The sequence below is a fragment of the Theropithecus gelada genome, chromosome 6, assembly GCF_003255815.1.
Source record: "Theropithecus gelada isolate Dixy chromosome 6, Tgel_1.0, whole genome shotgun sequence".
Taxonomy (NCBI): Eukaryota; Metazoa; Chordata; class Mammalia; order Primates; family Cercopithecidae; genus Theropithecus; species Theropithecus gelada.
In genome coordinates this window covers 173751209-173772042 of record NC_037673.1, presented here as the reverse complement: position 1 = coordinate 173772042, position 20834 = coordinate 173751209, and the positions used below count along the sequence as shown (strand labels likewise).

Here is a 20834-nt window from a genome sequence, read left to right as displayed (position 1 = left end):
CCATGGGCTCAAATCCACTGCAGCAGCAGACAGGATGGAGATCATTAGGACTCCATGTGGCCCTCCATGGCCAGAGTGACACGAAGAGGCAGGCGGAGGGAACCGCTAGGCTTGTTTGTCAGACTGGGGAAGGAGCAACATGAGGGCCCAACTGGAGGCCCGGAGGCCCGAGCTGGGGAGCTGGGAGGAGGCAATGGGGGCAGGGAGCAGGTGGAAGGGATTTCAGAGACGCCCTCGCCCCACACACTTGTTCCCTGCTGAAACTCCAACAATTTGCAGATACTTCTGGGAACCCATGGCCTCAGTCTCCTCATCTGTAAAGGAGAGAGAACAAATGATGTATCAGGCATCATCCTAGATGAGAGTTTTGCTGTGTGCCTACTCAGTGCCAGGCACTGGGGGACATGGCCGTGTTCAGGACAGCCTTGGTCCTGTTCGGGAGCCGACATTCCGGGGGAGAGAAGTTTCCTGAAGACTTCCATGCTGCGCTCCCTCCTCTGCTCCTGCTGCTGTTGCCATCCTAGGAGCCAGCCATGCGCACAAGCATCATGCCTCCAGGGGTCTGGCTGCTTGGCCCCTCACCGCAACTCCACCTCAGCTGCTCACACCCTTGGCACATCCTGAACCTCATTTTCAGGACGGACACATAATTTTTGCTCTCTTGTGTCCAAGCCTCATCCTCTGGCCACCTCCTTCCAGCTCACTTCCTCTCGCACGGCCAATACCGCCCCTGCCTAGCCACATCGACCTACCGGGACCCTTTTCTGGCTCTTCCAGGCCTCTGCCCACCATCCCCTCTGTTCTCCATAGTCCCTTCCCCCCTTCTCTCTCCTTTCATCTTACTGGTCTGGCAAGGCCCCGGCCTTGGATGAGCCCAGACCTCTGTGCCTGCACACAGCCGCCCATAGCCAAAAAAACCCATTTAAACAGGCTGACTGCATCCTTAACGGTGCAGGGCAGGCGCTCCCTGCCACCAGAGACCCTGTTCCCTAGAGGGGCAGCTTTTCTCCTCCCCAGAACCTCCTGTCTGTCCCCACCCAGTGTCTCCTCACAGGCATGTTGGGGAAACAGGTCAGGCTCTCCCACTGCATCTGCAAGTGTACTGGCATCCATCCGTCTTCTTCCCACCCCTACAGTCGCAACAGTGTTTGTCCCCAGCTATGCTCTGATCCCGGCTCCTCTCACCTCAGAGCTTGGAAATTTCAGCTCTCTCCTGGGCCCATTTATCCTATCAGCGGCTTTTCCAGCCACACCCAAACATGCTCTGTAATGTCACATTTTAAACCTTCCCTTGCCCTCACATTCCCCTTTGGCCACCTCCCTGTTTCTCTGTTCCTCTTCACAGCAAAAACTCTTCAAAAGAGTTGTTGATTACTTTCATTTCCACTTTCTTACCCCTATTTTCCCCTCAATTAACTCTCCTTCATCCCCATGATGCCATTATGTGGCTCTTATTAGAGTCACCAACGTTATTCTCCAAAACAAAAGCAACAAGGACTTTGACTTCTCAGCAGCACTCAGCTCTGGTTCTTGAAACACCCCCCATTACTTGCTTTTCCTCCTACCTCATAACTCTGTCTTTCCCAGCCTCTACTGCAGCCTTCTCTGAGTTCTTCCCAGGGTCCTAGGCTCTGACACAGTGTAGCTCAACCCTGCTACACAAAGAATCTCCTGAAAGCCTATAAAACTGTCCATGCATGTTCTGTGAGTGACCTACCAAGAGAATAAACAATTTTAAAAATCCATTTCACACACAGGGGCTCTGAGTTCATCAGTCTGGGTAGGTGGGGTCTGGGCCTCAATGCTCACTGGGTTTCCCGATGATGGTAATATGCAGCCTAGGCTGGGAACCACTGGCCTCAGCAAGCCAGTCATTCTCCAGGTGTCACAGACCCTTGGTGCTGACCCCAAAGGTCTGTCTTCAGTGCAGACCTCCCCCTGAGCTCCAGATTTAGTAATCCCACTGCACACGGGACATCTGGATGTGGAAAAGGCATCTCCAGATCCCATGGGTGAAAGGGGGTTGGGGGAATGGAGACTGGTGTTCTTCCAGCATGTGTGTGGACACAACGCAAAGCCTGGAGGGATGCTAGAGCCATGGGGAGGAAGATTTCAGCTTACTCATTCATGCAAGCACTTCCTGATGGGTAAGGCCTTAGCAAGCTGAGCCCAAGAGGCGAGCAGTCAAGGTGTTGCTGCAGGCACCCCCACTCCCTACAGTGGCAAACCCAAGCCCAGTCCTTGGCAGCTCAACAAATCCCAGGGCACACTGAAGGTCACCCAGAGAGTCAAGGGCATGGCTAGAACTGACTGTGGGTGCCCAGCATGGCATCCTTTCCTTCATTACAAATCTGAGCTGCTTTGTTTCTTAGGGATTTCTGTGATATTCCAAGGGGACTGTGGGAAAGTCCTTGGAAACCACCAGGACTCTAGAGGCCTGGGCCTGGAGCCTCAGGAGTCTTGGCCACCAGAGGGCGCTGTGTCCCTGTCCAGGTCCAGTTGCGACCCAGGGGCTGCCTGTGCTGGGAGGCTCCCGGGCAGTCGGGGACACAGACCTGTGCTTTCCACCAGCCCAAGGAATGGGAGCCAGGGGTCCTCTCTGCTGGAGGACTGCCAGGACCCCCAGGCTGCCACCTCTTCCTTTGCTCATTTGCTGTTTCACTTTGTCAATCCTTCCTTTCTTCGTGTGTTCATTCACATCCACTGTGTGTAGGCCCTGGGGAAATGTTAGACAAGACACATAAGCTGTGTGTCTTCATTGTCCTAACAAAGAGCACACCCTGGAAAGAGCACTGCAGAGAGTCCCCATTCCCCCAGCTCCCTGCACACAGGCACTCTGGAGATGCCTCTTCCACATCCAGATGTCTCGGGTGCTATGGGATTCCTAAGTAAACAAACACTTTATACGGAATGTCAGATGATGGAGATGCTATGGGGAAAAATAAAGCAGAGGGAGGGCCTAGTGTGCAATGCGGGTGAGGCATCAGGGGGTTGCTGTTTCAGATGTGATCAGGGAAGGCCCTGGGAGGAGGCAACATCTGAGCAGAGACCTAAAAAAAGTTGGAAGCCTGTTGCTGAGATACCTGGAGAAGTGTTTCAAGGGCCGGGCACCGTGGCTCACGCCTGTAATCCCAGCACTTTGGGAGGCCAAGGCAGATGGATCACTGGTGGTCAGGAGTTTGAGAGCAGCCTGACCAACATGGAGAAACCCCATCTGTACTAAACATATAAAAATTATCCCGGAGGCCGGGCGCGGTGGCTCAAGCCTGTAATCCCAGCACTTTGGGAGGCCGAGACGGGCGGATCACGAGGTCAGGAGATCGAGACCATCCTGGCTAACACGGTGAAACCCCGTCTCTACTAAAAAAATACAAAAAACTAGCCGGGCGAGGTGGCGGGCGCCTGTAGTCCCAGCTACTCCGGAGGCTGAGGCAGGAGAATGGCGTGAACCCGGGAGGCGGAGCTTGCAGTGAGCTGAGATCCGGCCACTGCACTCCAGCCTGGGTGACAGAGCAAGACTCCGTCTCAAAAAAAAAAAAAAAAAAAAAAAATTATCCCGGAATGGTGGTTCATGCCTATAATCCCAGCTACTCGGGAGGCAGAGGCAGAAGAATCACTTGAACCCGGGAGGCGGAGGTTGCAACAAGCCAAGATCACACCACTGCACTCCAGCCTGGATGACAGAGTGAGACTCCGTCTCAAAAAAAGAAAAAAAAAAAAAAGAAGTGTTTCAAGCAGGGGAACTGGCAAGTGGACAGGCCCTGAGGCAGGAATATGCTTGGCCTGCTGGGGGAAATGTGAGTGAGGAGGCCAGGGTGGCTGGAGTGGAGGGAGCGAGTGGTAGGAGTCAGACGCAGTTTATTCGTGTTCTGTAGGTCTTAAGGACTTTAGTTTTATTTTGAGTGCAATATGATCTCACTGGAATGCTAAAAGCTGAGAGTGACATGGTGGTGTGATTCTGGCTTTAAAAATATCACTTTGGCTGCTTCATGAAGACTCTGGAAGGGGCAAGGGTGAAAGCAGGGATACCCGTTAGGAGACTGTTACAGGGGCACAGGCACAAGATGGCAGTGGCTGGGACAATGGTGGAAGCAGCGGTTAGATGTGAACATGCTGAAGGTGGAATTTGCAGAATCTGGGGGAGGACAGAAGAGAAAGGAAGGATAACTTCACCGTTTCTGCTGAACCAGTTGGATGAATGTTGGTGGCACTTGTTGAAGTCAGGAATGAGTTAGGGAGGTGGGAAAGGCACAAGGTGGGACAGGTGGGCCATGATGGCCTGAGATACCTAGCACAGTGGCTCCCCAACCTTTTTGGCAGAAGGGACTGCTTTCACGGAAGACGATTTTTCCACGGACTGGGGGCAGGTGGGGGTGGCTTCAGGAGGGTTCAAGTGCAGTACATTTATCATTAGATTCTTTTTTTTTTTTTTTTTGAGATGGAGTCTCGCTCTGTCACCCATGCTGGAGTGCAGTGGAGCCATCTTGGCTCACTACAACCTCTGCCTCCCCGGTTCAAGTGATTCTCCTGCCTCAGCCTCCTGAGTAGCTGGGATTATATGCATGTGTCACCACGCCCAGCTAATTTTTGTATTTTTAGTAGAGACGGGGTTGCACCATGTTGGCCAGGATGCCCTCCAACTCCTGACCTCAAGTGATCCTCCCCCACCTCAGCCTCCCAAAGTGCTGGGATTACAGGTACAGGCGTGAACCACCGCACCCGGCCCATTTATTATTAGATTCTCATAAGGAACGAGCAACCTCGATCCCTCGCATGCACAGTTCACAATAGGGTTCACGCTCCTATCGGAATCTAATGCTGCTGCTACACTCAGCTTCTCTGGCTTGCCGCTGCTCACCTGCTGTGCAGCCCAGTTCCTAACAGGCTACAAACAGGGGGTTGGGGACCCTGATGTAGTAAACATCTAGGCAGCGTTTTGGATAATGGAGTCTGGAGTTCCTGGGGAGAGGTCAGGCTGGCCATGAAACATGAGATGCCTTGGCATACAGGTGGTACTGAAAGCCACAGGACGGTACGGGGTCTTAGGGGGTGAGAATAAAGAGAGATGGCATCAGACGGCCAAAGCCAGAGGCAGAGGAGGATGGGCAGGAGGGGCCAGTGGGGCAGGGAGAAGCTGTGAAGTCAGGGAAAAAGGGTGTTTCGGGGGACGAGAATCCACCCGGACCCATGCTGCCCCTAGGAAGGGCAGGATGAAACTGAACCACCACGGATTCCATGGCCCGATGGCCTCCAGGTCACAGGTGACCTTGAGAAGAAAGATCTCAGGGGACCGGTGCGGACAAGAGCCTGCCTGGCATGGCTTCAAGAGATAACTGAAGGAAAGCAAGTGGAGACGCCATAAACAGACAACTCCCTGGAGGAATTTTACTCTCAAGAGCAGAACTAAAGGCTAGTAGTTGGAGAGGGATGTGGGGTCAAGAGAAGGTCTTTAACGATGAGAACTCTCACAGCGTTTTATGCAGAAGAGGGTGGGTGTGATGACTGTGGATGGAGAGGGGAGAACTGCAGCAACCATGTCCTAGGAGGAGCTGACCGGCCGGGACCACCAAGCGAGTGGAGGGTGGACGCCCCTTCCCTCACCCCGACACCCGCATACTCTCAGCGTCCGCGCCGCGGGCCCTAGTGCCCGGACTGAACGCGGGGCCGGGACTCTGAGGACGCCTCCCACGGGGCGCAGTCCGCTCTGGCCAAGGTGGAGCGGGACGCGGCGCTTCCGACGGTGTCGGGTCGGGTCGGGGTTGTAGGGATGCGAGCGAGGGCAAGGCCTGAAGGCCAGGGACCCCTGGCGTCCGCTCCTGCCCTGTGTTCCTGCCTTCGGTAGAGCGTTGCGCAAATCAAGCTTTAAACGCCCCTGTCCCCCTCAACTTCCCCACCTTATCTCCTCCCAGGCCCTCTGATTTAGAAATCCTGCAGCCCCCGATGGTTGCACCTACGATACCGACCCTCGCAGCAGCCCTGCGAGGCGAGTATGATCGTCCCATTTTTCGGAGTAGCAAACTAAGGTTCAGAGACGACTAGGGCCCAGGTCGGTCTGGTTTGCAGGTCCGCTCTCCCCTCCCTCCGCCAGCGGGCGGAGCGAGGGACTGGGCGAGGCAGCTCCTCCCTAATGAGACGACCCGCAGCCCCGGCCCCGCCCCGACTCCGCCCCACTGCAGGGCCCGGGTCGGGGAGGCCTCTCAGCTCGCAGCCCGACGGGACGTGGTGATTGGGCGGGACGGAAGAGCTGGGTGGTGCTTTCCACCAACGGAGATCGTCTAGTGGGCGTGGTCACGACGAGGGCGTGGCCTTGTGCCCCGCCCCCTTCCGCGCGCTCAAAGTGGAGGGTGACTGCGGGGGCGGGGTCAGAACACTGGCGGCCGATCCCAACGCGGCTCCCTGGAGCCCGACGCCGAGCAGCGCACTGGCGGGGCCGAGCAGGTATCAACGACCGCGCGGGGCGTCTTGGGCTGGACCAGGCGGGCGCCTGGGGCCTGCTGAGGACCACAAAGGGCACTGGGGGTCGCGGTCCAGGCTGTGCTTCCTCCCGCGGGCCCTTGCCCCTGCCTCCGCCCCCGCCCCCGCCTTCCTGCCGCCAAGCCGGCTGCGGCGGGGCCGATTGGCGCCTGCGCTGCTTCCTGCGGCCGGGGCCAGTCTAATGCATGGGGCCCGGAGGGGGACTAGGGGGAAACTGAGTCACGTCGGTGTGGGAGCAGTTCTGTGTGGGAGGCACCATCCCCATTGGGCTCCGGGAAGGATCCCCCTCCAAGCTATGCTTTAGGGTCCCAGCCCCCACCTGTCTCCACAGGGGCCGCACCCCACTCCCGCCTTCCCCTTCTTCAGCACCCAGGGGTCCCGCCCTGGCTCCCAGCAGCCTCGACTGGTCCCGGAATGGCTGGGAGGATCCGCTGCAGCCGCCTCCCTCCCCTCCCCCTCGTGTCCCAAGCCCCCGTGTGCTCCCTGCGCTGGCTCTCCGCACAGTGTCAGCTTACACGCCTTATATAGTCCGAGCAGGCTCCAGCCGCGGCCTGCCTGCCGGGACCTGGGGGCGGGGGAGAGGAGAGCCGGCCCCTGACTCACCCGGCCGCCCGAGGCTCCAGGCTGGCTTGCGGGGAGGCCGCGCCAGTTTAGTCCCTCGGCCCACCCCTGGTTGAAAAGAACCTCCATCCTGGATTCAGGCACCCCTCACAGTTCCAGTCCCAAGGGGAGGGAGGCTGTTCCTGTCTTTCCAAAGTGAGGTCCGCCAGCAGCCCAGCCCAGCCTGACAAAATACCTGCCTACTATGGCTTGCGTGTGCTCAGGGGCTGCCCGTGCCCGCCTGGCCCCTGTCCAAGCCTGGTATCTTGAGTTGGGCCGGCCTGCCTGCCTGCCCGCCCACCATGCTGGCCACTCACCTCTTCTCTCCTCTCCTCTCAGGAGCCGGCATCATGGATTCCTTCAAGGTAGTGCTGGAGGGGCCAGCACCTTGGGGCTTCCGGCTGCAAGGGGGCAAGGACTTCAATGTGCCCCTCTCCATTTCCCGGGTGAGCCTAGGTTTGGGGAGGGGGCTCCTCCAGCGGTCTTTGGGTGCTCAGGTCTCCAGAGGGTGATGGGGGGAGTCCTAACAGGAGCTGGTCGGGGCCAGCAGGCCAGGAGATGTCCAGGTCCCAGATGTAGTGGTACCTGCCCGCTGCAATGACTCCCAATGAGGTGGATACTGGGAGGGAGCACCCAGGCTTCCCCAGTCCTGCACTGTACCCGATGCTGTTCTCCCAAGCTCCTGTGGCCACTTCTGAGGGCGGGAGGGAGGATCATTGTGCAGGATGGAGCCTGACATTTCCAGGAGATATCTAAACTTGAGGTGGCAATGCTTGGAGCCAGGCCCCAGGCAGGGCACTGTGACTGTAGGATTTCACTTCAGACACACTTCTGCCCAGGGAATAGCAGCCCTCATCCTGTTTTTCCAGATGAGAGAAGAACTCATGAAGAGGTGGAGGGGCTCGCTCATCGAGTCCATGTTGAAGCAGGGATTGGAATTGAAGCACGGGATGGTGTGCATTTTTTGTGGGTAGAAGGGGTCTCTCCCCAGCCTATGTAAGGACCTGCATCCACCATTCCCATTCAGGATGTGGTGGCCTTTGACCCCAAGCAGAAGTGCAGGACAGGGCTCCTCTCTAGGGGCTTAACTTCAGCTTCCAAGAGCCTGCCCTGGTGGGGGTGGAGCTGGAGGCTGGCTCCTCCCTGTAGCAGGGGGATTGCCTTATAAGCCCAAGAATGCGGCCCCACGCTGGGATGGCCAACAGTGGCTGCAGTCTGCAAAGCTGAAAAGGGCTGGCCTAGGCCTGGCCCCCTGAACCCCACTGCTGGGCCCCTCAGCTGGTCATCAGGCTGCAGCTCCAGCTGTATGGTCCAGTTGTGAGACACAACAAATTGCCTGCACAGAGTGGGTGAGGCCAGCCTGTGGGCTGGCATCTCTGACTGGCCTGGGGGTCAGCAGGGGGTGGGGACTTCCTGCCCCTATATCCGCCTGCCCAGAGAGGCCCACCCAGGCGATGGGTGGGCAGGCAGCTGTTGTCAGGAAGCCCAGGGCAAGCCCAGCCTGGAAGGGCCCAGAGGGTTGTGGCCTGAGGAGGGCGTCAAGGTGGAGTCTGTCTGTAGGAGTTGGGGCATGGGGGTTAGGGTAGGCTCTTCCCAGGGGTCCTTCCACGGTGTTCTCTGGGAACCTGTCCTGACAGCAGGGTAGTGAGGGCAGTGGTCGCCCTACCACACACATCCTCCTACACAGTCCTCACACAGCTCTGAAAACCTACCCGGCGTCCTGCCCCTTGGGAAAGTGCTGGCCCAATGTGTCTGGGGACCCTGAACCTCAGTTTCTTCCCTGATAGAGATGACTTTCAGATATGGCCTGTTGGGGGCACTCCCAGCTCCAGCTCCCTGGTCAGCATCCCTGGCATGTGGGTGGGGCCACTAGCTGATCCCAGCCCTGGAGTTGGACCTGGGCCCATATGGGTGGGTGAGGTGGGCTTTTCTGAGTTAGGCCAGCCCCCTCCCCCTCCCCTGACCCCAGGATGGAGGGAGGTGGGAGGGGTGAGGGCTGGCCGTGGGCCCAGGCCTGGGAGATGAGGTAACGTCTGGGACTGGGGGGTTGGGCTGCTCAGGCTGACTCACCCCCACCTCATGCAGGGTCCAGCCCCCTGGCTTTTTCCCTCCTTGGTTCCTCTGGCCTTACCCTGCTCCTGGCCTGAGCCCCTCCCTGCCTCTCTCCAGCCACCCACCCAGCGCTGTCTCCTGCTCTCCTGCCGCCCTCTCCATGCTCTGAACACTCCTCATCATCTGTGCTTTCTGCCCTCCTCACTCTGGGAAGGGAAGCCGTCCCCGCCCCCTACCCCCTCTCCAGGAGCCAGCTAGCTGCTCCTGTGCACCCCAAGACCTCCATCTCGGGCTCAGCCCACACCTCCCAGGAGCCAGCCCTGTGGGCAGGGAGTGGCTGGGCCAGGTTTCCCTTCTACTGACTCACCATGACCTTGAGTAAGTCACTTCCCCTCTGGGGTGTCACTTCCCCACATACCGTATAAGGGGTTGATTTAGTTGGATTGAACTAAAGGTGAGGGAGGGGCTCAGGGTGTCTCCAGGGGGGCTGGCCCCTCCGTTGGGCCCCCATGCTCAGCAGAGGTGGCCCACAGTGCCTTAGGGTCAGGGACACTTCTTGGCCCTGCCTCTTACTAGCTGGGTGACTTGAGGCAAGTTGTTTAACCTCTCTGTGTATATTTTCTTTTTTTCTTTTTTCTTTTTTTGATGGAGTCTTGCTCCGTCGACCAGGCTGGAGTGCAGTGGCGCCATCTCGGCTCACTGCAAGCTCTGCCTCCCGGATTCACGCCATTCTCCTGCCTCAGCCTCCCGAGCAGCTGGGACTACAGGCGCCCACCACCATGCCCGGCTGATTTTTTGTATTTTTAGTAGAGACAGGGTTTCACCGTATTAGCCAGGATGGTCTTGATCTCCTGACCTGGTGATCCACCCACCTCGGCCTCCCAAAGTGCTGGGATTACAGGCGTGAGCCACCGCGCCCGGCCTCTGTGTACATTTTCAAGTGTAAAATGGGTAAAATCCCTGATTACTCCACAGGGTTGTTGGAAGATTCGGTGTCAATATGTAGCATACTTGGTGCTCAATAAACGGTAGCAACTGTTCTTATTTAGCGAGTGAGGAAGGGGCCACTGAGCTCTCTTAGCCTTCTGACCTCCCATGCAAGCAAGAAATCATGTTGAGCCCAGCTCGCCTTTCTTTTCCTGGTGCTGTCAGGCTCTGTGTCTGGCTGCCTTGCCCTCTGACATCTCTCTGAAACCTCTTGCCTCCCTTTTCCCTGTCTCAGCTCAGTCTGTGCACTGGCCCACCTGAGGAGCCTCCTGGGGCCTCTGGCAGCCTGGACCCCCCAGATCCCCCCCACCCAGTGAAATTGTCTTCCAGCACTGCCTCACAAAAGCCTACTTACTGCAGTACCAGGCCTCTTGCCAGATGGCTGGGTGGCCCCTTGGGCTCAGACCCAGTCAAGCTGCCCCGCCTGTGTTGCTGGGGCTGGCCTCGAGGCCTGGAAGGGGATTATCAGGGTCACCCCTCTCAGGGCCTGGGAGATACCCCATCCCAGACATTAAAACTGCCAGTGGCTCCTCTACCCTCAAAGCCAAGTCCTAGTTCCTTCTGGCATTCAAAGCCATCATAAGTAAACTCACCCGCTAGGCAGCACACCCCATTCTCCTTTACCGAGGCTCACATCGTCCTTGAAGTCATTCCTGATGGTCTCAGCTCATCCTGGTGGCAGCCGTTTCTCCCAGCCTACTGTCTCCTCTCATTGCCACAGGAACCAGGGACTCCCAGCTCAATAGCCTGAAGGATTGGGGTTGGAGAAAGTTGGCAGTTGAGGGCTTGGGCGTGACACCCATGTATGGCCTGTGAAGCCCCGGCTGTCACCTTAGGCCCCATTCAGGCAGTGTTCACAGGGAACCGGAAGATAACAGGGCCTGTTCTGGCGCTCAGAGGGTCCTAGGAGACCGCTGCAGATGGCCCCTCACAGGGTGCTGGGGGGTAAGAGGTCCGTAAGAGCCCCGGGTGGTTTCAGGGAGGAAGCTGCCCCCTGCATGGGTCAGACGGCATATCTGGTAGGTGGAGCGGCCTGGGCAGGAAGCCAGCAGGAGCCTCCAAAGGCAATGGTCCTCCTGAAAAACTTGGGCTTTAGCCTGAGCCTGGCTGTTTGTGGACATCATAGCAATTTCTGGACTGTGGGGGAGGGTCGTGGTGGTGAATAAATAAGCAGTGTGACTGGGGAAATTGTGAAGCTCGGGTGAGTGCCACCACCTGGGTTGCTTTAGTGTCCAGCAGCTGCCTAGAACTCTGTTGAATAAGAGCTCTCTGGGTTCTGGAAGTGGGGCAGCTTTGGGTGGGGCAGGGTTACCACCATCAACCTGGCTTGGGTCAGCAGGAGCCAGGGCCTCAGTCACTGCTTCTCTCTCCATAGCTCACTCCTGGAGGCAAAGCGGCGCAGGCTGGAGTGGCCGTCGGTGACTGGGTGCTGAGCATCGATGGCGAGAACGCAGGGAGCCTCACACACATCGAAGCTCAGAATAAGATCCGGGCCTGCGGGGAGCGCCTCAGCCTGGGCCTCAGCAGGTATGCGGGTGGGCATGCATGGGTGCAGGTGGGCATGCATGGGTGCGTGGGCGCTGGCAGAGGGGATCCCCGCGGGCCCAGCCCGCTGTCATGCTTTCCTTCTTCTCCAGGGCCCAGCCAGTTCAGAGCAAACCACAGAAGGTAGGAGGCAGGCCGAGACATCTGGGCGCGGGCGGTGTGGGCTTGGACGGCCGGGCCTGCTCGCCCTCCTGGCACATTCTTGGTACCCCAATCCCTGGCCGGAAGTGGAGGGCGGAAACGAGCTAAGGCGGGTCTAGGGCCCTGGAGTTGAGCCAGGGGCTGCCGCACGGTCCTGGCACCACGCATGTCCGCCTGTCTGTCCGCCTGCCTGCCTCCTGCCATCGGCGCTGCGTGCTCGCCGGCACTGGGTCAGCCCTCGGTCCTGCGTGGACTGAGATCAGCACTCCCAAATGGGCCCCTTGAAACCTGTTGTCCTCTCCCCTTAGCCTCCAGACAGATGTGGGGGGTGGGGGTGGGGGGCTGGAGCTGCCGTTGTCCTCTCGCGCAGGCGCCCCACTCCCACCCAGGTCACCACCCTACCCCGCCCGCCCGCCTTGCCCGGCTCTGTCTCTGCCCAGGCCTCCGTCCCCGCCGCGGACCCCCCGCGGTACACCTTTGCACCCAGCGTCTCCCTCAACAAGACGGCCCGGCCCTTCGGGGCGCCCCCGCCCGCTGACAGCGCCCTGCAGCAGAATGGGTACGTCGGCCCCTGCCCGCCCACGCCCACGCTATCAGGCCCCCTGTGGCCCCACGCCCGCTGCCCGCTGCTGCTCAGTCTGTGCTGCGCCCCAGCCTGGCGGAACCGTGCGGCAGCGACCCCTGGCGGCCGGGGTGGGGCTGCAGGCACAGGGCCCCTCCCGAGGCTGTGGCGCCTTGCAGGGCACCGCCCTGGGGAGGGGTCTCTGAATGAGGCCGCGCCCTCCGCTGGCGGCTGGGGGTTGGGTTGTGGTGTCGGGCCAGCTGAGCCCCAGACACTCAGTGCCGCCTTGTCCCCGGCTGTTCTGACCCCTCCCCATCTTTCTTCCTCTCCTGTGTCTGTCCCTTTGTCCCTTTATCTGTCTATCTGTCTTATTTCCTTCACAGGTGCAGACCCCTGACAAGTCAGTGAGCCCCCTCTGCCTGTCCCTCTCTTCTTCCTTTTGGCACTCTGGGCGGCGGCCCCTCCCCACCCTGGCTGCCCTCCTCTCCACTTTGCCCTCCTGTCCTCTCACCCACCCGCCCAGCAGGGCTCCTGGCCTCACCCTTACCCACTCCCTCCCATCACTGTAACCCAAACCCACATACACCAAATCCTGGGAGGGGCTGCCCCCACTGCCCACCCCCAGTGTGGGGTTCTGAGCCACACCCTCCCCACAGACAGCCGCTCCGACCGCTGGTCCCAGACGCCAGCAAGCAGCGGCTGATGGAGAACACAGAGGACTGGCGGCCACGGCCAGGGACAGGCCAGTCGCGTTCCTTTCGCATCCTTGCCCACCTCACAGGCACCGAGTTCAGTAAGTGCCAGCCCAGGGCAGGGGGTACTCTCCTGGCCCCCAGCCCAGGCGTGAGCCCTGACCCTCTGTCTCTCTTGGTCAATGCCTGCCTCTGCCCTCTCAGTGCAAGACCCGGATGAGGAGCACCTGAAAAAATCAAGGTACAGGGATGGGCATGAGTCCCTCTCCCACCTCCTGCCTCTTCCATTCCAGCTACTGCCCTATGTCTACTCCTGAGGCTCCCAGCTGGGGCTCTCCATTCTCCTTCCTTTCTTCCCTCCCTCCTTCCTTCCTTCATTCCTTCCTTCTTTCCCTCCCTCCTTCCTTCCCTCCTCCCTCCCTGCCTCCCTTCCATCTCTCCTTCCTTCCACTTCTTCCTCCCTCTCTCTCTGCCCCTCAGGGAAAAGTATGTCCTGGAGCTGCAGAGCCCACGCTACACCCGCCTCCGGGACTGGCACCACCAGCGCTCTGCCCACGTGCTCAACGTGCAGTCGTAGCCCGGCCCTCTCCAGCCGGCTGCCCTCTCTGCCTCCCTCTTTCTGTTCCTCCTGCCCAGGGCACCCCCTTAGTGCCTCCAGCTTCTGCCTACCTCACCCCCCACTTTCCTGCCCCTGGCCTGAGCCTCCTGCTGGCCTGGCCCTGGCCGCACAACTGGGTCATCTGACACTGCCTTCCCTCTTTGCCCTGTGGTACTGCTGTCTGCCAGGTCTGTGCTGCCTTGGGCCTGGAAATAAACATTCTCAGCCCTGCTTGCTCTGCCTCTGTTTTCTATCTTTGTGCACCTGGTTTGCATTTGGGGTGTGGGGGTGTTTCGTGGTTTGGACTCAGTTTGGGCCCTGCCGTCCTCGTTTTCAGTGGGAAGGGGGTACCTGGCAAAGGGGCCCTGCCCTGCCATCACAGATGGCTTCCTGGCATGAGGGGAGCCCCAAGAGCTGCCTCAGAAGCGGGAGCCTTGCTCCATCTCCCAGCTATAGACAACATACCAGCTACCTGGACGTTGCTATGAGAAGCTGCCCTTCCCATCCCTACCCCAGTGGGACCTGGAGTCCAGCTCAGCAGTTTCCATGCCCCCAGGCATCTCCCGTGGGGCCAGCAGGACCCAGGTTGGGGGGTGGGGCCATGCCAGGAAGCTCAGCCATGCAGGGCCTTGAATGGCAGATCTTGCAGCCAGGTGCCCAGGACAGAAGCCCCAGCCCCAGCCTCATCTACACCCCAGGAGCCCTGGCCTGGTGAGAGGGAGTGGGCTCGGGCCTGGGCAAGGGTGGGCAGCCTCCAGGGCATGGGGGTGGCGGGCTTCTCTCAGCTGCCTGGGGCTCCACCCCCTGTCCTTTGGGGTCCGTGGGCACCCCTTTAGAGCCACTTCCCCCGGCCCCGGCAGGCCCTACCACCCCCAGTCCCACCAGCCGCCCGCCCTGGGCTGTGGACCCTGCGTTTGCCGAGCGCTATGCCCCGGACAAAACGAGCACAGTGCTGACCCGGCACAGCCAGCCGGCCACGCCCACGCCGCTGCAGAACCGCACCTCCATCGTGCAGGCAGCTGCCGGAGGGGTACCAGGAGGGGGCAGCAACAACGGCAAGACTCCTGTGTGTCACCAGTGCCACAAGGTCATCCGGTGGGTGTCCTGTTCCCGTCCAACCCTGGCTTTCCCATCCTGCAGCCCAACCCCACCTGTCTGCCCACCCATCTTGCCTCAGCTGCGACTGGGGGGAATAAGGATTCAGTTCCCAGCTGGAGTAGGAGTCGGGACCTGAGCTGGGTCCTCAGATTCTTAATCCCACGCTACCTACCCCAGCCTACCCACAACACTTGCTAGCAGCATCTGCCCTGGCGAAACGGCCAAAGGGCCAACCATAGGCTGAAGCTGCACCCCTACCTTTGCTGCTCTCTGGGCCAAGAGGGGCCTGCCCCTTCCCAGTGCCTCTGTCCCCACCTCCTGCTCTCTGTCTCTCTCTGCTCTCAGAGCATACAGGCCTAGAGCCCCTCCCTCTGTGCACTGCCCCGTGGGGCCAAGCAGCATCAAACACCCCCCAGCATCAGCATGCTGGATTCTAGAGCCTTCCTAGTCCTCAGCCCTGGCCTGCTCCTGACTCTGTCGCCCTTTTTTTCTTTTCCTTTTTTTTGAGATGGAGTCTCACTCTGTCGCCCAGGTTGGCATGCAGTGGCACGATCTCGGCTCACTGCAACCTCTGCCTCCCGGGTTCAAGAGATTCTCCTGCCTCAGCCTCCTGAGTAGCTGGGATTACAGGCGCAGGCCACCACGCCTGGCTAATTTTGTATTTTCAGTAGAGACGGGGTTTCACCATGTTGGCCAGACTGGTCTCGAACTCCTGATCTCAGGTGATCTCAGGCCTGCCTCAGCCTCCCAAAGTGCTGGGATTACAGGTGTGAGCCACCGTGCCCAACCAACTCTATCAGCTCTTGCCAGGTAGATCAGGCAGGCCAGCAGGATAGGATGGCCCCAGGGTTTGCCCAGGGGCTCCTCAGCTTTCATGAGGCTCCAGTTGTCAGCCCTTCCTCCCGGGGTCCTCCCTGCTCTAAAACTGCCTCTCCTGTCACCAGCAGTTCAGTGTGACGGGCTGGCTCTGCAAGCTTCATGGCTGTCATGGTCACTTCCCAAGCCTGTCTTCTACCCTATGTGGAAAATGGGGAGAATGAACTCCTCCCTCCCGAGGCTTCCCGGTGGGTGGTCAGTCAACCTGAAGGGGACCAAGACCTCCACCTCCTCTGCATGCGCTCCCTCTCACTGCCCTCGCCTCCCGGCAGGGGCCGCTACCTGGTGGCGCTGGGCCACGCGTACCACCCCGAGGAGTTTGTTTGTAGCCAGTGTGGGAAGGTCCTGGAAGAGGGCGGCTTCTTCGAGGAGAAGGGCGCCATCTTCTGCCCGCCATGCTATGACGTGCGCTACGCACCCAGCTGTGCCAAATGCAAGAAGAAGATTACAGGCGTGAGTAGGGCTGGCTGGTGGGGAGGCGGGCCCAAGCCTGTCAGTGGGAAGGAGGGCTGCTGGGCAACCCTCAGGCTGGGGGTCTCCCCGAGTGAGCCCTCCGGGTCCTTACCAGCCTATATAGGCTGCTGTACTGGCCTCACCCTGCATTAGTCAGGATGCTCTTAACAAATGACCATGTTCCTGCTCAGAAGCCGCCCAAGGCTGCAAAGAGCATGAGGACCAAGCCAGGAGAAGCTCTGGGCCCTCATGACTCCCACTTTGGGCTCTCCCTGCCGTAGTGAAACGGTAGAAGGGCCAGCTTTACATGCTGAAGCTGCTCTGTCTCATGCTTCCTCCTTATTTCTGGATCCAGAGCCAGGGGTAGCCAGAGGGCTCTGTGATAGTGATGTTCATATCAGTGAGGTTTTACCTTGACCACAAGCAGTGGGAAACTCAAAATAATGGTAGATTATTCTTCGCCTAAAAACATCTAGGGGTGGGTGGTCTGGGACTGGTCTGGTGGACCCAGGCTCCGCCTTGTTGCTTGACTGTTCACAGCACCTGCTTACTTACCACTCATAGAGAAAGATACTTCAGTCTCTGCCAAAATGCCCACCTCCCAGCCAGCAGGAAGTTGGAAGGGGAAGAAAGGGGACAGAGCTCCATGGAGTCCATCCTTAGAGGATGCTGCCACCTGACCCTTTGCTTCCGTCCCATTAGTCAGAACTAAGTCACATGACCACACCCAGTGGCAAGGGAGGCTGGGAAATATGGTCTTTATTTTAGTTACCCATGTGTCCAGCAAAATTGGGGGTTCCATCAGTAGGCAAGAAGGGGAGAATGGCTGGGTGCGGTGGCTCATGCCTGTCATCCCAGCACTTTGGGAGGCCGAGGCGGGTGGATCACGAGGTCAGGAGATCGAGACCATCCTGGCTAACACGGTGAAACCCCGTCTCTACTAAAAATACAAAAAATGGCCGGGCGCGGTGGCTCAAGCCTGTAATCCCAGCACTTTGGGAGGCCGAGATGGGCGGATCACGAGGTCAGGAGATCGAGACCATCCTGGCTAACACGGTGAAACCCTGTCTCTACTAAAAAAAATACAAAAAACTAGCCGGGCGAGGTGGCAGGCGCCTGTAGTCCCAGCTACTCGGGAGGCTGAGGCAGGAGAATGGCGTAAATTCGGGAGGCGGAGCTTGCAGTGAGCTGAGATCCGGCCACTGCACTCCAGCCTGGGCGACAGAGCGAGACTCCATCTCAAAAAAAAAAAAAAATACAAAAAATTAGCCAGGCGTGCTGGCGGGCGCCTGTAGTCCCAGCTACTCAGGAGGCTGAGGCAGGAGAATGGCATGAACCCGGGAGGCGGAGCTTGCAGTGAGCCAAGATTGCACCACTGCACTCCAGCCTGGGCGACAGAGCGAGACTCTTGTCTGAAAAGAAAAAAAAAGAAAGAGAAATCTGCCTCCCAGCCTTCGGCTCCCGCCCTACCAGCCCACACCCCTGGTAGAGCCCTGTCTATTCCCAAGTTCCTTCACTGTGACCTTGTCTGCTCCTATACAACAAGCAACACCAGACAGTGAGAAGAGCCAGCCAGACACGGGCACAAAATCTGTTTCTGTGATCTATTGGCTGTGTGAGCAGGGGATATAGTTGCTTTCTCTGGGCCTCACTAAAGAGAAGGGTGGCACTGCGCTAGGGCCAGCACAGTTGCAAGGTAGATGTAAGATGGGGTACAGGTGTTGTGGAGGGCAGAAATGCGCCATCTGAAAGCTACGTGTCACCCACACGTAACGTCTTGTTTGGCCTCCACTGTTTCATTTTAAAATCAGTAGCCAACAATTTAAAATCAGAAGATTTGCCTGATGCAGTGGCTCATGCCTGTAATCCCAGCACTTTGGGATGCCAAGGTGGGAGGATTGCTTGAGCCCAGGAGTTCAAGACCAGTATGGACCCCTGTTTCTACAAAAAAAAAAAATTAGAAAATTAGCCAAGTGTGGTGGTGTGCACCTGTGGTCCCAGCTACTTGGGAGGCAGAGTGAAAGTGAAATCTCCTGCTTTTTATTTCTTTATGTATAACAATAGGGTCTTGCTCTGTTGCCCACGCTGTAGTACAGTGGCATGATCACTGCTCACTGCAGCCTTGATCTCCTGGGCTCAGAGGATCCTCCCACCTCAACCTCCCAAATAGCTAGGACTAGAGATGCCCACCAGCATGCTCAGCAGATTTTTAAATATTTTTATAGAGATGAGGTTTTGCTATGTTGCCCAGGCTGGTCTTGAACTCCTGGCCTCGAGCAATCCTCCTACCCTGACCTCCCAAAGCACTGGGATTACAGACGTGAACCACTGTGCCCAGCAGATTTCACTTGAACACTTAGATTTCAGCCTGAGCCAGGCAGGCATTCCTGAATGAACCAGTAGCACCGTTGCCAGAAGAGGTGCTCCTCCGTATGACACAGTCCCCACTTGACCCTTGCAGGGATTGGATCTGGGATCCCTGGATTTAAACTCAGGGCCATCCTCATAACAGCCTCACAAGGCTGGGATTAGCTTCCCAGTTCACAAGGGAAGAAACCAAGACTTGAGAAGGTCAAGGTCTGGCCAAACCCACAGGTCTCGGACCCTCATGCTGCCTTGAGGCCCCATGCTGCCCTCTGCCTGCTCCGGGAGGTGAATACTTCTGGCCCCGGCTGGCCCCGAGGCTCCTAGCGAACAGCCCAGCCCAGGGAGAGCTCAGCACCTTGTGCCTCTGGCCCCCCCCACCTCCTGCGGAGCCCAGTCAACTCACCCACAAAGGGCCAGGCACTGTGGGGCTAGATCAGCTAACAAAACAGTTGATGCTTCATGCCCTTCTGGGCCTTACGTTTTGGCTGGAAGAAGAGGGGAGAGGCAGACAGTAAGCAATAAGCGCAATAAGTAGATTGCCTGGAAGTAATGTTAGATCACATTATGGAAAACAGGAAAGAGTAGAGCAAGAAGCGCTTGGGCGTGGTGTAGGGAAGGCAGCTGGCTGCTACTCGTGTGGTCAGGGTGGGACCTCGTGGAGAAGACTGCATTCGAGCGGAAACTTGAAGGGGTTGAGGGGTGAGCCTTGAGATACCTGGGGCAGAGCAGTCCAGGGAGAGGGGACAGCCAGTGTCAAGCCCAGGACAGGAGCGTGCCGGGTGTGCCAATTTCAGGCAAGAGGCCAGTGTGTGGAGGCAAGGTGAGAACGCAAAGGAGAGCAGTGGGGGAGACGGGTGGGAACGAGGTCAGACCTGCTGGCCTCCAGCGTCTGCATGGGGCTTGGTTCTTGCTGGGAGAAATGGGAAGCGGTAAGGGGTTTCCTGCAGGGGGATACAGCCTGTCTCGGGTTGCAGGGGTTGCAGGGGCCTGCTGCGGCAGCTGGGATCAGAGGGAGGAGCTGTAGGCCAGTTGTGTGTGATCCCAGGGGCCAGATCGCTGTGGCTCACCTCGCGTCAGGGAGGCTGTGAGCAGCACTCAGCATCTGGATGTGCCTTGGGGGTGGGCCCCACTGGATTTCCTGGGGGACCTGGTGTGGGGTGTGGGAGGAGGGTGTGTTTGGCTGCAGCAAACGGGAGAATGGAGTTGCCATCTGTGTTACGGGGATGCCTGTGGGAGGAGAGGTTTGGGGTGAGGGGATCAGGAACTGAGTACTGGACATGGCAGGTCTGAAGGCGCAGTGGACGTCCACTCAGAGACCTTGGAGTTGGAGATGGAGGCATGGGAGTCCTGAACGGTTAGATGTAGTGTTTACTATGAGAAGGAACAGGGCCCACGGCCAGCTGCCCTGTGTTCCCGTGACCCAGGGGAGGGCGGGAGGGGCCTGAGCCTGCCGAGTGACTGGCACCTCCTTCCAGGAGATCATGCATGCCCTGAAGATGACCTGGCACGTGCACTGCTTCACCTGTGCCGCCTGCAAGACGCCCATCCGGAACAGGGCCTTCTACATGGAGGAGGGCGTGCCCTACTGCGAGCGAGGTACCTGCTGGCCAATGAGGGTGAGGAGGGATGGTGCATGGGGCAGGCATGAATCCAGGTCCCCTTCCTCTCTGCTTCCATCCTCAGACTATGAGAAGATGTTTGGCACGAAATGCCATGGCTGTGACTTCAAGATCGACGCTGGGGACCGCTTCCTGGAGGCGCTGGGCTTCAGCTGGCATGACACCTGCTTCGTCTGTGCGGTGAGAGCCCCGAGCCTTGGCCTCAGCCCCAAGTCCACCAGCCCTCTGTTCGTTGCCTGGGGGATGCAGGAGAAGCTGGGAAGGGGCCTCTACTGCTGCCCCCAACCCCATGTGACTGGGCCTTTGCTGTCCTTAGATATGTCAGATCAACCTGGAAGGAAAGACCTTCTACTCCAAGAAGGACAGGCCCCTCTGCAAGAGCCATGCCTTCTCCCACGTGTGAGCCCCTCCTGCCCACAGTTGCCGCGGCGGCCCCGGAGCCATGGCCCGGCATTTCTGGGTAGGGCTGGCAATGGTTACCTTAACCCTGGCTCCTGGCCCGAGCCTGGGGTTCCCCGGCCCTGCCCCACCCGCCTTATCCTCCCATCCCACTCCCTCCACCACCACAGCACACTGGTGCTGGCCACACCGGCCCCCTTTCACCTCCAGTGCCACAATAAACCTGTACCCAGCTGTGTCTTGTGTGCCGTTCCCCTGTGCACCCGGAGGGGTAGAACTTGAGTCACGTGGCAGGGTGGAGAGTAAGAGGGATTTCTTGGACTGGCCATCTTGGTGGTCCTCGTGATGCGGACGTGGCAGGCTCATGGTTA

General features: G+C 58.7%; 1 protein-coding gene across 8 annotated transcripts; it reads left to right on the top strand.

Moving 5' to 3' along the window:
* The first annotated feature begins 6364 nt into the window (after positions 1 to 6364).
* On the top strand, positions 6365 to 20701 carry PDLIM7 (PDZ and LIM domain 7). Of its 8 annotated transcripts, none has more exons than XR_003119768.1 (13): positions 6365 to 6438; positions 7414 to 7520; positions 11489 to 11640; positions 11751 to 11781; positions 12240 to 12358; positions 13018 to 13154; positions 13258 to 13294; positions 14102 to 14362; positions 14512 to 14746; positions 15898 to 16078; positions 19921 to 20041; positions 20129 to 20244; positions 20381 to 20701. XR_003119768.1 is itself a non-coding variant. In XM_025386995.1 (13 exons), the coding sequence occupies exons 2-13, from the start codon at positions 7425 to 7427 to the stop codon at positions 20465 to 20467; spliced, it is 1272 nt and encodes a 423-aa protein (XP_025242780.1). In that variant the 5' UTR covers positions 6367 to 6438; positions 7414 to 7424; the 3' UTR covers positions 20468 to 20701. The 8 variants fall into 8 exon arrangements, 6 of the variants coding, with proteins under 6 accessions (XP_025242780.1, XP_025242778.1, XP_025242782.1 ...); XM_025386995.1 differs by lacking the exon at positions 12240 to 12358 and adding an exon at positions 12745 to 12761 and having other exon boundaries at positions 6367 to 6438; positions 14301 to 14362; XM_025386993.1 differs by having other exon boundaries at positions 6367 to 6438; positions 14301 to 14362.
* Positions 20702 to 20834: the final 133 nt, after the last annotated feature.